The sequence below is a fragment of the Misgurnus anguillicaudatus genome, chromosome 13 (assembly GCF_027580225.2).
Source record: "Misgurnus anguillicaudatus chromosome 13, ASM2758022v2, whole genome shotgun sequence".
NCBI lineage: Eukaryota > Metazoa > Chordata > Actinopteri > Cypriniformes > Cobitidae > Misgurnus > Misgurnus anguillicaudatus.
In genome coordinates this window covers 21,727,679-21,745,695 of record NC_073349.2, presented here as the reverse complement: position 1 = coordinate 21,745,695, position 18,017 = coordinate 21,727,679, and the positions used below count along the sequence as shown (strand labels likewise).

At 35.4% G+C, this 18,017-nt stretch overlaps 4 protein-coding genes across 9 annotated transcripts in view; 3 read left to right on the top strand and 1 right to left on the bottom strand.

Moving 5' to 3' along the window:
- The window catches only part of clstn1 (calsyntenin 1), a 53,008-nt gene extending 43,559 nt beyond the window's left edge, over nucleotides 1–9,449 (top strand). For all 4 annotated transcript variants that reach the window (XM_073875397.1, XM_073875398.1, XM_073875396.1 and 1 more), the window contains 5 exons: nucleotides 787–957; nucleotides 2,871–3,016; nucleotides 3,470–3,605; nucleotides 3,924–4,108; nucleotides 5,360–9,449. In XM_073875397.1, the coding sequence (XP_073731498.1) occupies nucleotides 787–957; nucleotides 2,871–3,016; nucleotides 3,470–3,605; nucleotides 3,924–4,108; nucleotides 5,360–5,554 (833 nt within the window). In that variant the 3' untranslated portion in view covers nucleotides 5,555–9,449. The remainder of the gene's footprint in view (nucleotides 1–786; nucleotides 958–2,870; nucleotides 3,017–3,469; nucleotides 3,606–3,923; nucleotides 4,109–5,359) is intronic.
- Nucleotides 9,450–10,697: 1,248 nt separating this feature from the next.
- LOC129430974 (protein LZIC) lies at nucleotides 10,698–12,776 on the bottom strand. 3 transcript variants are annotated; one of them, XM_055188629.2, is made up of 7 exons: nucleotides 12,631–12,776; nucleotides 12,186–12,296; nucleotides 11,947–12,082; nucleotides 11,736–11,834; nucleotides 11,490–11,585; nucleotides 11,267–11,348; nucleotides 10,698–11,183 (listed from the first exon to the last, which is right to left on the bottom strand). In XM_055188629.2, the coding sequence occupies exons 2-7, from the start codon at nucleotides 12,284–12,286 to the stop codon at nucleotides 11,125–11,127; spliced, it is 573 nt and encodes a 190-aa protein (XP_055044604.1). In that variant the 5' UTR covers nucleotides 12,287–12,296; nucleotides 12,631–12,776; the 3' UTR covers nucleotides 10,698–11,124. The 3 variants fall into 3 exon arrangements, with proteins under 3 accessions (XP_055044604.1, XP_055044606.1, XP_055044607.1); XM_055188631.2 differs by having other exon boundaries at nucleotides 12,620–12,755; XM_055188632.2 differs by lacking the exon at nucleotides 12,631–12,776 and having other exon boundaries at nucleotides 12,164–12,300.
- Nucleotides 12,777–12,811: 35 nt separating this feature from the next.
- Nucleotides 12,812–18,017, top strand: part of LOC141369302 (nicotinamide/nicotinic acid mononucleotide adenylyltransferase 1-like) — a 92,637-nt gene continuing 87,431 nt past the window's right edge. Inside the window, exon 1 of the mRNA XM_073875384.1 lies at nucleotides 12,812–12,977. The gene's annotated coding sequence lies outside the window, so the exon portion shown is untranslated. The remainder of the gene's footprint in view (nucleotides 12,978–18,017) is intronic.
- LOC129430973 (nicotinamide/nicotinic acid mononucleotide adenylyltransferase 1) overlaps nucleotides 12,958–18,017 on the top strand; it is a 29,008-nt gene continuing 23,948 nt past the window's right edge. The window contains exons 1-2 of the mRNA XM_055188626.2: nucleotides 12,958–13,034; nucleotides 13,403–13,538. Of these exons, the coding sequence (XP_055044601.2) occupies nucleotides 13,424–13,538 (115 nt within the window). The 5' untranslated portion in view covers nucleotides 12,958–13,034; nucleotides 13,403–13,423. The remainder of the gene's footprint in view (nucleotides 13,035–13,402; nucleotides 13,539–18,017) is intronic.

Below are 18,017 nucleotides of genomic sequence, written 5' to 3'. Positions count from 1 at the left end.
AAGGAAGGAATTTTAAATTGTTTCCCTATTGGCTGCAAGAGGAATTACTTAAACTGTTGGAGTGATACTAGAGGTTTATGCTTGAATAATCATGTTGATGTTGTAATTTAGTGTGAGTGTTTGTAATGGTTTCTGTGATTAAATATGTAGCTTATGTATGAGGAAAATAAAAAGTCAGTAAGGTTTTCTACTGGTTGAAAGCATAGACTGTAAAAAAAGATGGACGACGCCCGTTCGGTCTCTTCAATTGGTGAAAAGTGAAGGCGTCAGTGTCCCGATACGGCGCTGACATCTTGGGTCTTGAGTCTGCACAGTAGCGATTTCGGGACCATTCCTGCGCAGTAGTGAGCAGGAAGTAAAGCCGCGAAAGCAAGGCCCCGCCCTCACTCTCGCAGAATGCGCATATCACAACTATCAATCATGACATGACACTACCGTTTTTATAGCAGTAAATAACTAACTAAAAACTTATTTTAAAGACAAGCACTTGAATTTACATCAGTGTGAGATAAACTACAGTACATGACAGAAACCAGCTTCCGAAAAAAGATAATTGAAGTGTAATTAAATTGTTTAGTTGGTCTCAAGTCCCATTGAATAACATGGGGAGGCGGAGTTTGTGACCTATACTGGGACCAGTCTCTGGAAGGCGATTGAGACGTTTTGGCTTCACTTTTCAGGGCTTGTGCGGTACGCTTGGTTGAAAGCAGTGTAAGCATTTCCTAGTTTACTTTCCCATTCAAATAAATATCAGAGATAAAATTCCATTACTTTTGTTTTTTGCAGTGCAAGAGACGGTGGTATCAGAGGAGATCATGCATAACTTGGACACCTGTGAGGTGACTGTGGTTGGAGATGATCTGAATGGAGATCATGAGAGCTTGGATGTGGATCTGGCCCAGATTCAGCAGAGAGGTCTGGAGATGAGCTCTTCCAACATGGGCATTGTCATCACAGGTAATCTGTCTACAACAGTCAACAAACTACTATTAAAGGATTAGTCAATTTTCTTTAAAAAAAATCCAGATGATTTACTCACCACCATGTCATCCAAAATGTGTATGTCTTTCTTTGTTCAGTCGAGAAGAAATTATGTTTTTTGAGGAGAACATTCCGGGATTTTTCTCATTTTAATGGACCCCAACACTTAACAGTTTTAATGCAGTTTCAAAGGAATCTAAAACGAGATCCCAAACGAGGCATAAGGGTCTTATCTAGCGAAACGATTGTCATTTTTGGCAAGAAAAATAAATAATATGCACTTTTAAACCACAACTTCTCGTCTTCCTCCAGCTTTGGTGACGCACCAGCGCGAACTCACGTAATTGCGCAATAACTTCGAAAGGTCACATGTTACATATATGATATACACATTTGTGGACCATTTTAAACAATAAACTGACACAAAGACATTAATTAGTATCATTCCACATACAACAACGTCGGAACGGTCCTCTTTCTCCATACTTGAAAACACTGGAGCGTAGTTTCGATATGTCATCCGTGACCTTTTGACGTAATGATTATGTGAGGTCGCGGTGGCGCATCACAGCCGGAGGAAGAAGAGAGATTGTGGTTTAAAAGTGCATATTATTTATTTTCTTGCCAAAAATGACAATCGTTAGCAGTGCTGGGCAAGCTACTTGGAAAATGTAGTGAGCTAAGCTACCAGTTACTTCACATTAAATGAAGCTTCACTACACTGAAGCTACCCCCCTGGGAAATGTAGCAAGCTAAGCTACATCAATATTAGCTTGCTACATCCAAGCTACTTTTTTATTTTAAACCAGTTTTATTATGTAATTATTTATTCAGTTTCCATTTATCATTTTGGTAATTATAGGCAATACAAGCATAATGTAGGCCTAGGTACTTCACATTTTGGGGCTGTTTGCTGGACTTATCCTACTCCCAGAATAAAATGCATGTTTGAGCTGCCTTTATTTAAAAAAACCTGGCCCTGACATATCTTAACACAAGGGTCTCCAACGTGGGCCCGCAGGCAGCAGGTAGCCTGCACAGAGTCCGCCAAAGCACATTCTATTAATAATTTCAATTGTAATATTTATTACATGTTTTTATATTAGCTTGGCTTGATGACATAACCCAGTCAGAGGTAGAGCACGAGTCTTCACAGAATGTGAGTGGTAATGTTTTGTATGAATGAAAGCTGCACAACTCGAAAATACGGAAAAAACGACGTCATGTGTCGATTCAAATGACGCGCTTATTCTCAAATTCAGGACGACTTCAGAAATGTTTGTAAAATTGTAGCTTGTGTGGAAGCTACCTCACTACTTGGTCAAAAAAAGAGCTAAGCTACTGAAAAGCTATTTGATTTAGAAAGCAGCTAAGCTACCACCAAGCTACTGAAAAATGTAGTTAAACTACTAGCTTCGCTACTTGTAGTGAAGCTACTGCCCAGCACTGATCGTTAGTTAGATAAGACCCCACAATGTTGCATTGTTTCAAAGCAGCTTTACATGAAAGAGAAAGAAACCACATAAAAACTGAAAAATTATTAAAGTGGACATATCATAAAAATCTGACTTTTCCATGTTTAAGTGCAATAATTGGGTCCCCAGTGCTTCTATCAACCTAGAAAATGTAAAAAAGTTCAACCCAGTAACTTTGGTAAACCATTCACTGCAAGCATGTGAAAAAATAGGTCATTGAAATGTGGTATATAGAATAGGGCTTTGTGATACTGACCAAAATTACATCTACGCCCCATAACGTTTTGGTTATAATAAAAGCTATAATAGTAATTATTAATTTGATATTGGTAAAACGGCCAGATCTGACATTGTGGCAGATGTAAGCAACAGAACAGTATAAGATTGAGAAGATGTTCTCGTTTTTGTCCGCAGGTGTTAACACGATGGCAAACTATGAACAGGTGCTGCATCTGATTCGCTATAGGAACTGGCACACGGATGCTCTGTTTGACAGGAAGTTCAAACTGGTCTGCTCGGAGCTCAACGGCCGCTACATCAGCAATGAATTTAAAGTGGAGGTATGGCTGACCACACACTGCTGAGCAGTATGATGGGATATAAATTGGAGGAAATGTGTCAGGTGCTAAAAATATTATGCTTTACCGTTTATTCCATGTTATATGTGCAGCATGACTTTAAATATATATATAGCCTACTGATATCAGAGTTTCCAGTGTAACCAGTTTACTTCATTATAATAAGGGCAATCTAGTTTCATATTTAATCGCGTTTACATTTTCAAAAGCATTTTGCCAATCATTGTGCTATTTTACAAAGGCTCCAATTTACAGTTTTGAGTCTTAGAAATGTTGTATAATGCGAAGCAGCTGGTGCCAGATTTATCATTGTGTAATGAGCCTTTTCTGGTTTCAAAAGACAAATTACACAATTATTTGAAAAAAGGATATGCGGTATGCACTATACTCTAAGGATGACATGAGATTGATCGTCTTTGTTGTTTACTTAATCAGGTCAACGTGATCCACACAGCCAACCCCATGGATCATGCAAACAATGCAATGGTCCAACCTCAGTTCATCAACCAAGTCCAACATGCTTCAGTTGACCTGTCAGGACACAACCTTGCCAACACACATCAGGCTTCAGGTATTTGTTCTTTACCCCCCCCCATTAACCTCTCCAACCCTGACCCATCTGTTGTGTTTCTCTCAGAGACACTTCATTGGCCGCCTCAATCCCTACTGTATCTCCTCCAGATTATTGCACTAATCTCTTATTAAAAATAATCCAGACCTTGTAATCAAACATATAATCTGTTTAATGTTGTTGTGGCCAAAAATATTTTGCGAGTAGGGCAGTTATGGAGCACTGTGTACTTTAAAAATGCAGTTTTAAGGATTATTACAAATGCAGTCATCTTAACGGCTTTATTCGAAACATCACTTTGTGTGTGACTCTTCACAGTTGTCCCCAGTGCCGCCACCATCGTCATCGTGGTGTGCGTGAGCTTCCTGGTGTTCATGATTATCCTGGGCGTGTTCCGCATCCGCGCGGCTCATCAGCGCACCATGAGGGACCAGGAGAACGGAAAAGAGAACGAGATGGACTGGGACGACTCGGCCCTCACCATCACCGTCAACCCCATGGAGGTGTGTCCTTAGCTAAACTCACTCGCTCATATAGGAGAGGATTTTAAAATTGCCAAACCATCTAAAACAGCACTGTTATCAAAATTTTCAATTTTTGTATCCCTTTTTCTATTTTGTATACTTCTTTATGTGTTTAGTAACAACAGTTTTTGAAGAGTTTGGTTCCAAAACGCAATAAATCCATTTTTACGCATTTAGGTAAAAACGTGTTTTCTATATCAAGAAAGTGACAAGATGAAAACCACTATTTTCTGTTACAAACTTTCACATAGCATCTTTAGGTTATAAAAACATAAAAAATTCAAATCCATTGTTTGATTTTCAAAGATTTATAATAAAAACTGATAATTTTTTCGACAAAATGCAATAAATCAATTTTTTTCCAAATTGCTATAAATTTATTGAATCAATATATAAATATGCATTCATCTTTTCCATGTTATATTCATTTAGTTGACTAGTGGTATACACTGATAAAAAAAAACATTAATGGCATTAATCAAAACACATACTTTGTCATATTAAGAACACTGTCATTGCTGCGATCATCCTTGGGACGTCGTCGTGAACTTTTTTGACAGCGATCAGCTGTAAAATGTTTTGGTCCTGCTCGATTTTCGTTGACTTCGAGTAAAATAATGGAAAGTTTTTCATAAGATCCCCTGGGGTCAATGTGTTAGCATGAGAGAAGCTTGATGCTGTCGGGGAATAAACAACCAGCATTTTTCCGTCTCCCGAGTGCCTCTCGCGTAAATCATTATATTTTGATGGCTTACGTTTATTTATTTATTTATACAGAAAACCACCACAGAGGTTTATCAATGCCATCAAAGTATTATTTTGTTTTTGTTTGTTTGTTGATCATGAAGTACAAGATGAGGAAAACTAGGAAGTGCGTGGAATGGTGCGCTGTGATTTGTTGAGCGGATTTATTGCATTCTGCAGAAAAGGAGGAGTGGCGTTTATTGCGTTTTGGGAAAAAAGGGAGAAAAGATGACAGAATAACACGGAGGATATTGGATTTTGCTTAAAATTAAGAATTTACTTTTTAATACTGACCAGATACAATACTGTTTTTTTTTTCTTTTTCTGGCATTTATCGCGTTTTGGAACCAAACTCTTCATTTGTTCATTTTATTTTACTTTATTGACTCGAAAGAGTTTTTTCAATACCAAATTGAGGATTTTATGTTTATAAGATTTTGAGTTTTTCCACAGTACAAAAGATCAAGACTCTCTTTTACCTCTTAGACTTATGAGGACCAGCACAGCAGCGAGGAAGAAGGCGATGAGGAAGAGGAGGAGAGCGAGGATGGCGAGGAGGAAGATGACATCACCAGCGCAGAGTCGGGCAGCAGCGAGGATGAGGCCGGTGAGCCTGAAGACCAGCAGAGCTCCAGCAGACAGCAGCAGCTGGAATGGGACGACTCCACCCTTACCTACTAAAACACACACACACAGATCAGTACACACACTCGCACAGTCACACCCAATAGGGACGCCCATGTTTCCCTTTCAGCCCCTACCTACAGAGCCATGCGTACAAACAACAACGTAATAATTATACAATATATGTACAATATAGATGCGAATATATCTGGTGTCTGTCGTGACAGGTGTTGCAGCTTATTTTCCACCAGCCGAGGCTGACATCTTATCGTGGTGATTTTCTGTGTAGTATAGTTATCACAAGATCCAAGTTATTAATTTATTTCGATTTGCTTTTCTTTGGAGCCGTGTAAGGACACATCCCTGCACTTTTATTTTGACCTTCTGCTTTATGGAGTCACAAGAACGATTTAATGTATAATCCTTGCACATGAATTTAAGATAGATTTGCTACAGAATCTAGAGGAAAAAAGGTTTGGACTCTTTGCTTTAAAAAGCATTTTTTGTCAATATTTTTCTTCTCTCTTTATATTGCATGGCAAGATTTGCAATCATGGGTATGAAAGAATACAATTGCTTTTTGATATTTTGTAAATATGATGAAACCATGTAATTAGTCAATGTGTTCGTGAAAGCCTATCCGACGACAAAAATACACTGCTGTAGAATATTTCCGTCAGAAATGCTTTTCGCATGTTCAGTTCAACTTTTCCGTCATGCTCGTACGAGACGTTCGCTTCACAGAGAGAGAAACCCATGATAGCGGCTGAGGTTTCTGTGACAGACTCCATTGTCTTTCCTCTCGGGTGGGTGTGCATCTTATTTTTATTTAGGCGTGGAATCAGTTCGGTGTTTCGGCTATACGTACGCTAATACTAGCTGAGCTCGCAATGGCATTAACGCTACCACAGCTTCTGTGTTTTAGTCGAGTGGTGGCGCAGACGTTTTTGTTTTGGGGACTAATAATCACATTCAGGTGATGAATATACTGTTGTTTATTGCGTGGTACTGTATGTTGTACAATTTAGGAACATTGCGATTATTTAAGCCATTCTTAAGTGATAGTCAGTGCTTGTGTTTTCTGTAATACATAAAGACCAATTGGAATCACAGTATGCACCAATTTGGGAAACATTTTGCGACTGTAGTGACTGTAAGAAAAAACTGCACTTAAATTCATAAGTATAATCAACATGAAAGTCATGTACTGTATTCTTGACTGGTGATGAGTTGCTGTAACTTATCAAATAATGTTAAAATAAGTTAAGCTAACTCTTTGTCACTGATAATAGTTTAAGTTGATGTGACTTCCAAGTTGGGCTACTTAAAAATGTAAGCGCAAAAACTCTTTTTTTACCGTGTGAGATGATGTGCTATCGGTGATCGGTTATATGAGCATTGTTAGGTCTGTGATGTATTGAACAGACCCGTGTTGATGACAATTTTAGCTCAAGATGGTCAGTTTGAACGGTACTGAAAATAAAGTAATGGGGGGATGTTTTTATTTTTTGTATTTTATTCATTTTCGTTCGTAAATTCAGGGTTAACCCAATGACGTTTAGTTTAGTATTGAATTCTTGTCATTTTAAAGCCCCTAAAACTCTTTTAAGCATAAAAGGGCTAACCCTTCCTTTATCACAACACATTTCAATTTACTAGTAAAAATACAACATACGATATATATGATATTTTTGCAGTACGGCCGCTAGATTTTATTGTACATGGAACTGTACTGTAGAGTTGTGTAATGATATTTGTTTACATTTGGTAAACTTTTATTCTATTTTGGTGATGGTATCTTCTCCAGGTTTGCATTTCTCCATGTAGTGGCATCAGTTTCATTTTTTTGACTGCGATTGGAATTTTTTTAGGATGCACCCCTCTCCGTAATACTGAGCCCCTAAGTTGACATATGAGTAAAAAAAAGTTTAGTTTCATGTGCTCACGCGAAACCTTCATGTGCAGAATTTTTTTTAAGTTTAGTTTCATGTGGTCACGCGAAACCTTCATGTGCAGAATTTTTTTTAAAGTTTAGTTTCGTGTGCTCACGTGAAACTATCGCGTGCTCACGTGAAACTTTCGCGTGCTCACGTGAAACTATCGCGGGCTCACGTGAAACTTTCGCGTGCTCACGTGAAACTATTGCGTGTGCACGTGAAAATGATAGTTTCACGTGCGCCTGGGAAACTAAACGCGATTGTTTCACATGCGCATACGAAACTAAATGCGATAGTTTTACTTGCGCACGCGAAACTAAACTTTATTTAATTTTTGCTCCATGTCCCCTTGGGGGCTCCGTACTACCAAAATGGCCGTATTTTTCGGGAAATATCCAGTTTTTGGAAAACCAGAAAATATATTTAGTTCCCGGTGGGCTTAAAAAGAATGTTAATTATTTGGGAGAATTTTGATGGTTTAGTTAAGAGAGAAGTAAAGCTTTAGGGTACACTATTAAAAACGCTGGGCTTTTCAACCCATTGTTAGGTCAAATATAAACTTTTTTTTTTGTTAATTTAACCCAACGGCTGGGCTCATCCCTTTTTGACCTTAATAACCCAGCATTTTTTAGGGTGTACTTTATTCAGAAATCCATTTTTTGTTGATGTATTGTTTATAGGCACGTATTTCCTCAGTTTAAGGTCTAAAGTGAAAGGTTGTGAAAGATGGTATAAATATAATTTTATATGTTATGAGGAAAGGTACGATGGGGAGTTGTGAAGAAGGTCTGTTTTTGTGACCAATGAAAGGGCGAAGAATGAAAGATTTGTTCAGAAATGTTGACTCTTATTTTTTTATAATTATAATTTTAACTTTTTTTCTTTTTCTTTTGACGATTTGGTCAACAGATCCCCCTCATAAATTCAGCTGGAAGAGTTAGGAGTGCCTTTTGCCTATCACAGCCCATTAATAACAGAGCTAACATTCATCCATGCCATTTTAGTTATTATATTTTATAATATAATTTAACATTAGGTTTCTTATAGGCACACGGAAGCGATTTTTATTTGATTTCATTTCATTTTATGTTATACTAGGGGGTCAACAGCTAGTTTTCTCAATAGTGGACGTTTTAATTGTCCAACATAGATGTCTTGTGTTCATGTTGATGTGTAGCTAAAATAGGTCCATACTGTATCATCAATGAATATTGTACTAAATCATGTCACTTTTAAAAAGATGTACTTTATTGAAATGAACTTTAGGCAGCAAATGTGGATATATGAGTTTTAACAATTTGTGTATAGTGCAAGGTGATCTTGAAGTGTATTTCCTGATAAAGAGGGCAGCATGAAATTCATAACTCAAGACACAATCCATTTCTCACAAATATAACAGAATGTTTGTTTTCATATTGTATTCTCAATCATTTTGTTTAAAAACTGTTTCCGATCAGATGATGCGGATCACTTCATGAGACCAAAATTTGTTTGATGTTTATACTGAAAATCGCACAAATCTTTACTATATCTGTCGTCCTTTTCCCCCCTCCCCAATACAAATATTCATCTGCAGGTTCTTAAGAGGAAACAGTGTTTAATGCATTTTAAACAATGTGATTTTGTCACGTGGTTTGACAATTTTAGGATGCTGACACAGAAACGTTCCCAGATGAAATATTTTCGGTGTGAACAGCTGCAGGTGGTGTGTATTTAAAGGGGCATCGTCTTTGCATGTGTAACAGATATAAATATTTTCTGTAAGTGACACATTGAAGCTGAAGATGGGTCAGGACCGATTATACTACTGAATCAAAGATTAGCGTTTATGAATTTGCAGTCTTCAGTGGTCATTGTTCACGTTTTGAATTCTTTTTTGCTCTAGAAATGAAAACTGGGGATGTTGTAGAATTGTTGGATGCTGCCCTCAAGCTCATTCACTTTTCTAAAATTGGACAATTATAGTGAAGTCGATGCTTGTTATTGAACAAAATAAAGGATAATGAGATGGGAAACATGTTTGAATGCATTTTTTTATATAGGCTACACTACAACAGTTTCTTTTTATGTTCACATTTACTGCAGTGTTAGCATTATATGGAGGGTTTTATATTTCAAGAAATTTGACCCTTTTGAGAAATCAGCTAGTGATTTTTTAGTTATATACTGTTTTATAACAAAAAAAAAATGACTTAAGTGTATATAAATGAATAAATACGTAAATAAATAAATAAATCTAGATATACGTAAATTAATGAATACATAAATAAATAAATGCAGAAATAAATAATTAATTAAATGAATAAATAAATGTGTGTATATTTATACTATATATATATATATATATATATATATATATATATATATATATATTATATATATATAGTTTTTTCACTGTTTCATTGATTTCTACATTTACTTATTTATTCATTTAATTAAGTACTTATTTATTATTATTATTTTTTTTGAAAATATAACCTTGATATCTTTAATATTGGCTGAGTAAGGCTGTGTAAAAGATTGAAATCAATGTGAAATCAGTGACTTTGATGCTCCTTTTCCAAAAGGCTTTACCCTGGAGATGCTTGCATGCTAAGATGCTTTTTAATGTATGTCCATAATTATATGATACTGAGTAATAAACAGATAGGCCTACTTTAATGTTTAGCATTAAATGAAAATATCCATCATTCCCACATTTATTAAAGATTTGAAGGATAGGAAGATTTTGCTCATCACTAAAAGATTTTTAATCAATTTACCTTCATCTTTCTTAAAGAATTTTTTATGAGGCATCAATGCAAAGTGAATTGCAGATCATAGCAGAAGTTTTTGGAATTAGAGCGCCTCCTAGTGTTTAATAATGTATAACATTCCCAATGCTGCCAAATGTTTTAGAGCCAGCTAATGTCATAGTAAAATTACTGGGTTGACAAGCTGTTTATGGTAACATGACAGTAACACTTTATTGTAAAGTTAATTTTAACTAGCTAACTAAATAATATTATACTTGTAAATGAACAACCTAGATAAATGCAGATCAAATGTTATTATGATTATTATTATGATGCCTAATTGATGTTAATGAATTGAACCTTGTTGTAAAGTGCACTGGCACAGCTGAACGTCTTTAGTTTCCTAATTTTTTTTATGCATCTGCAATATATTTTGAAGAGATTTGTTTCCAAAATACAATCAATACTGTTGTGCAAAGCAATAAAATAAATGAGATGTGTGGCGTACATAAAACAATAAACATTGGCAGGTTTTCATCAATTATATTCTAATACAAAATATTTACAAACATCACACTGGTTAAAAATCACAAAAATGAAATGAAATAAAATTCATAGTAATTATATCAAATACTCTGTACCAAAAGAGTAATTGGCTGCACAGTCTGTAATACATTACATTACAACCAGAGGACTAAAAACGAACTATGAAAATTAAAAACAAAAGACAACACTATGATGTCTAAAATGTCAGATATCTATCATGTTTAAGTGTTCAGAACAATGTAAACTCAGTTTTTCATTGTACCCAGATCAGTACAATAGGTCATAAAATGTGCAGGATGCATACAACACAAATATCTGTATGATTACTCCTAAAGCACATATTGAACCACATCCATCAACTAAGAAATTGCAGTCGTTGTAAAAAAAACAGTAAAACTCAAGTACATCTTTATGTCTGGGTTTTCTCGACCCCAGAACTGGCCAATGCCATTATCTTATCTTCCGATCCTGTAGAGGCAACAAAGTATTTGTCTGTGAATTATAACAGTCAACAGCTATAGTAAAAGTACTGCTGTGCTGGGTAATCTTACCTAGGCTAGCAGTGACCTTCTCAAACTGGCTCAGTTTAGCACTAGCATTGGCGGCAAGAAACGCTTCATCTTCTGGTGTAAGCTGTGCATTTATGAATACAAAAAAATGTAAGACACTGATGATGGAAACATTTAAAAGTTGTTAAAAAGTACACAACATGATACAATATAATCTACAGTAACAGGTGGGACAGGGTTATGCTATCAATAAAAACTTTCTCACCTTCTCGCCAAGTTTTCTAAGAGCTGTGAGGATCTCCACTTTCTGCTGAGTATAGACATCTCGAGGAAGCTTTCCAACCATCACGTCACGGTCCATCTGATAAATGCATGCAGTATGATATGAATGTTTAGTATTAGCACACGTATTTGGATATGTCCAAACATCTGAGATCATCATCATCGTTCAAAAAATTTGGGGTTAAATCTCACTGTACATTATTAATATCATAAATGCAAAAAACTTCACCTCAGCCATTCTTGTCCTCAGCTGCCCTGGCTGCTTTTTGGCAAACAGCCGAATAACTTCAGGCGTCTTAAATGCTTGACTGATGGCAGCTTGGATCGCCTGAAGGATGAATATTAGCACAGTTATAAAGGCATCATTCACATTATAAAACTTTCTAACAAAAATTTTGGCTAAGACTTTAATATGCCTGAATGAGAGTTTTATTTCTCACCAGTTGCATTCCCCCCAATTCATCTACTAGTGTCATATTCCCAGACATAAACTTCTTCAGGGATTCATTGAACTCGCTCATTTGCTCTAATGTCTCTTTTTTAGTTTCCTCATACTCCTCCTCATCAAGTTCTTCCCTGAAATGAAAAAAGTACATTAAAATTATACAAATGTAAAATAAAAACCTTGCATTTTTTAGTGTATGTAACAGAACTCACATTAAGGATGCCATTACTGTACCTGCACTCCTCTAAATCTTGCAGTTGTTGCATCAACCGGTCCAGCTGTTCTTCCATGTTTTGTTTCAGTTTACTTGTTTCTGATTTACCCCGAGACGCCATTCTTTATATCCTAAAAATATATCACATTTTATCATTCTCATGTATTCATACAGAACATGACATTTATGTTATTGTTCTGAATCAGCTGTTTATATCAGTTATTTTTGTATATAAGTAGATTAAATACACAATTGTTGGCAGTATGATGCTAAATGTTTTATTTTATTTTCGTTTACTATCTTTTAATATCATTCAGGCAATATCACATTCATAAAAGCAATCCCACTCTTCTTCATGTCCCTGCGCAGCTAGCGTAGCTAGCACACATCCAGCTAATAAAACAATGCACACACTGTAGAATCCACTAATGCGTTATTTAAAAGTAGTAGTGACGTAATTCCCACCCGTCCTTTATTCTCCAATAAAAGTCCTTTTGTCGAAACAAAACTAGGAGAGAAGTTCGGTGCTGTTTATCTAATATAGATGCTAAGGTGTGGTTTGTTACTGCTAGCACGTCATTGCTTTTTGCGTAAATGTTGCGCAGGGTTGATGTTCTTGAATACGAGGTGACGACACCGGAATTGCGTAACTCTCCCACTCGCACTGATCATTTGTTGCATATACTGTTACAGCCGTCACATTTAGGATCTAATATTAATAAAAACTTTAGATTTGTGTGTCGTATTGTCGACAAACAACGTTTCGCTGCGTTTATGGGTTATTTAAAGTCTGGGTCTGTAAGGTCCGTGAGGCAGTTTTACAGCAACACCAACTAAAATAGGAAGCACGAGACTGTGTTGTTGATTTGGTAAGAGCTAAATAGTTTTTAGCTGGTTGACACATTATTACCGCACATTTGTGACATGGTGTTAAATCTTATGGTGGAAACATTTTTAAATATTTTAGACCCTCGGTCTTTCACTTCACTTTCACTTACATGAGCCTAATAACCTTTGACACTTATAGGAAATATTCAGGGTTTCTTTAAGTGTTTCCCTTTTCTTGTTTTCTGATTTCCAAACGTCGTCTTGGACTTGGGTAACAATAACGTTAGTAATGTAAATGCAATTTTTAAACCCCCCCCCCCCCCCCTTTTAAGAGGAAAGTCCATAGACTTGCAGATGTTAGTTTTTACCGGTATATTTATATCTAGCTCATTTATATTTTTTTCTGCAGTAAACATCTTTTATGTGATCAATGACATCGCAAGAGGAAATCAAAGTAGTGCTGCTGGCATGCGGGTCGTTCAACCCCATCACAAACATGCACCTGCGCATGTTTGAACTGGCTCGCGACCACCTTGAAGACAGTGGTACGTGCAAGAAAATAAATATATATTTCTGTCTGATTCTGAGGTCTGTTGTCCACGGATAACAACCAGTTGTGGCTAGAAGGGATACAGCTACAGCAATCTTGTGAAATCTTGCTGAATGAGTGCTGTTTTGTTCCTAATCCTACCCCCAAACCTAACTCGAAACCTACCATTTCATGGGATCTATGCCGTAGTTGTATCCCATCTAACCATAACCGCTGTTTTCATCCTAATACTACGCCCAAACCTAACCCTAAACCCAACATCTGGCAAGATTTGGCGAAGCTGTATCCCATTTAGCCAAAACCTAGCGAAAGAGAGGCTTTCAGTGATTTTATTTCGCGAAAGTTGATACGTAATGTACTGCGGTAAAGTTAGTTTTATGTTTGACATTCGTTTGATATTCAAATTCAAACTCATTAAACTCTCTGTGCACAGCATGTTTTGAGCCCAAACCAGTGTAAATGCACATAAAAAAGGGTTCTCTTCATGGCACAAGGCTTAAAATCACAGAAAAAAAATTATTTTTAATTAAGCTTTAAAATCAATTAAATAATTTAACCAACTGATATTATGACATCAAACCAACGCATAAATGTTCAAAAAAATACCCTCTTCATAGCACAAAACTCTATTTGTAAAATTAGCATTTTATACTTTGTATACTAATTTTAATACTTTAAATAGATTAAATTCTAAAATCGATTAAACTTCGAGACTGTTTGTCATAGACGTGTCTAACTAACTGCAAGTTACTCTGAATAATCCCCCTTCTATGACACAAGAGCTAGTTTGGGCATTTTCTATACGCAACATTTTATATAGATTATTTTATGCTTTTAAATCCATTAAACTCAAAGAGCTTCTGTCATAGACGTGTCAAACCAACTGCAAATTATTCTGAATAATCCCTCTTCTATGACACAAGAGCTATTTTGGGCGTTTCTATATGTAACATTTTATATAGATTATTTCATGCCTTTAAATCCATTAAACTCAAAGAGCTTCTGTCATAGACGTGTCAAACCAACTGCAAATTACTCTGAATAATCCCTCTTCTATGACACAAGAGCTATTTTGGGCGTTTTCTATATGTAACATTTTATATAGATTATTTCATGCCTTTAAATCCATTAAACTCAAAGAGCTTCTGTCATAGACGTGTCAAACCAACTGCAAATTACTCTGAATAATCCCTCTTCTATGACACAAGAGCTATTTTGGGCGTTTTCTATATGTAACATTTTATATAGATTATTTTATGCCATTAAATCCATTAAACTCAAAGAGCTTCTGTCATAGACGTGTCAAACCAACTGCAAATTACTCTGAATAATTCCCCTTCTATGACACAAGAGCTATTTTGGGCGTTTTCTATATGTAACATTTTATATAGATTATTTTATGCCATTAAATCCATTAAACTCAAAGAGCTTATGTCATAGACGTGTCAAACCAACTGCAAATTATTCTGAATAATCCCCCTTCTATGACACAAGAGCTATTTTGGGCGTTTTCTATATGTAACATTTTATATAGATTATTTCATGCCTTTAAATCCATTAAACTCAAAGAGCTTCTGTCATAGACGTGTCAAACCAACTGCAAATTACTCTGAATAATCCCTCTTCTATGACACGAGCTATTTTTGGCACTTTCCGTACGTAACATTTTATATAGATTATTTCATGCCTTTAAATCCATTAAACTCAAAGAGCTTCTGTCATAGACGTGTCAAACCAACTGCAAATTATTCTGAATAATCCCTCTTCTATGACACAAGAGCTCGTTTGGGCACTTTTCTTACGTAACATTTTATATAGATTATTTTTTGCCTTTAAATCCATTAAACTTAAAGAGCTTCTGTCATAGACGTGTTAAACCAACTGCAAATTACTCTGAATAATCCCCCTTCTATGACACGAGCAGTTTTGGGCGAATTCTATATGTAACATTTTATATAGATTATTTTATGCCTTTAAATCCATTAAACTCCAAGAGCTTACTGTCATAGACGTGTTAAACCAACTGCAAACTACTCTGAATAATCCCTCTTCTATGACACAAGAGCTATTTTGGGCACTTTCCATACGTAACATTTTATATAGATTATTTTTTGCCTTTAAATCCATTAAACTTAAAGAGCTTCTGTCATAGACGTGTTAAACCAACTGCAAATTACTCTGAATAATCCCCCTTCTATGACACAAGAGCATTTTTGGGCGTTTTCTATATGTAACATTTTATATAGATTATTTTATGCCTTTAAATCCATTAAACTCAAAGAGCTTCTGTCATAGACGTGTTAAACCAACTGCAAATTACTCTGAATAATCCCTCTTCTATGACACAAGAGCTAGTTTGGACATTTTCTATATGTAACATTTTATATAGATTATTTTATGCTTTTAAATCCATTAAACTCAAAGAGCTTCTGTCATAGACGTGTTAAACCAACTGCAAATTACTCTGAATAATCCCTCTTCTATGACACAAGAGCTATTTTGGGCGTTTTCTATATGTAACATTTTATATAGATTATTTCATGCCTTTAAATCCATTAAACTCAAAGAGCTTATGTCATAGACGTGTCAAACCAACTGCAAATTACTCTGAATAATCACTCTTCTATGACACAAGAGCTAGTTTGGGCGTTTTCTATATGTAACATTTTATATAGATTATTTCATGCCTTTAAATCCATTAAACTCAAAGAGCTTATGTCATAGACGTGTCAAACCAACTGCATATTACTCTGAATAATCCCTCTTCTATGACACGAGCTATTTTTGGCACTTTCCGTACGTAACATTTTATATAGATTATTTTATGCTTTTAAATCCATTAAACTCAAAGAGCTTCTGTCATAGACGTGTCAAACCAACTGCAAATTATTCTGAATAATCCCTCTTCTATGACACAAGAGCTAGTTTGGGCGTTTTCTATATGTAACATTTTATATAGATTATTTTATGCCTTTAAATCCATTAAACTCAAAGAGCTTATGTCATAGAAGTGTCAAACCAACTGCAAATTACTCTGAATAATCCCTCTTCTATGACACAAGAGCTATTTTTGGCACTTTCCGTACGTAACATTTTATATAGATTATTTTATGCTTTTAAATCCATTAAACTCAAAGAGCTTCTGTCATAGACGTGTCAAACCAACTGCAAATTATTCTGAATAATCCCTCTTCTATGACACAAGAGCTCGTTTGGGCACTTTTCTTACGTAACATTTTATATAGATTATTTTTTGCCTTTAAATCCATTAAACTTAAAGAGCTTCTGTCATAGACGTGTTAAACCAACTGCAAATTACTCTGAATAATCCCCCTTCTATGACACGAGCATTTTTGGGCGTTTTCTATATGTAACATTTTATATAGATTATTTTATGCCTTTAAATCCATTAAACTCAAAGAGTTTATGTCATAGACGTGTCAAACCAACTGCAAATTACTCTGAATAATCCCTCTTCTATGACACAAGAGCTATTTTGGGCGTTTTCTATATGTAACATTTTATATAGATTATTTTATGCTTTTAAATCCATTAAACTCAAAGAGCTTATGTCATAGACGTGTCAAACCAACTGCAAATTACTCTGAATAATCCCTCTTCTATGACACAAGAGCTATTTTGGGCGTTTTCTATATGTAACATTTTATATAGATTATTTTATGCTTTTAAATCCATTAAACTCAAAGAGCTTCTGTCATAGACGTGTCAAACCAACTGCAAATTACTCTGAATAATCCCTCTTCTATGACACAAGAGCTATTTTTGGCACTTTCCGTACGTAACATTTTATATAGATTATTTTATGCCTTTAAATCCATTAAACTCAAAGAGCTTCTGTCATAGACGTGTCAAACCAACTGCAAATTACTCTGAATAATCCCTCTTCTATGACACAAGAGCTATTTTTGGCACTTTCCGTACGTAACATTTTATATAGATTATTTTATGCCTTTAAATCCATTAAACTCAAAGAGCTTCTGTCATAGATGTGTCAAATCAACTGCAAAGTACTCTAAATAATCCCCCCTCTGTGACACAAGAGTTATTTTTGGCCCTCCTATTGGGGTTACCAAAGAATACAATAAACCAGTTACAACTGATCCGAAATATGGCTGCTCGAATTTTGACAAAAACTTAAAAGAGAGAACATATTACATCTGTACTGGTTAACTTGTTAGTTTTCGTATTGACTTTAAAAACCTTTTATTCGTTTTAAAGGCATTGCATGGAATTGCTCCAGATTGTCTTTCTGAAATGCTTACAATATATTAATTATATAATATATTCTGACTTGATCTTCAGACTCTCTTTTTTTAACTGTACCTCATAGTAGAACAAAAACAACATGGTGATGTTGCTTTCAGCAGTTATGCTACTCGCCTCTTGAATACCAGGACATAAGATGTGCTGATAACATAAATATTTTTAAAACTAAATTAAAAACACTTTTTCT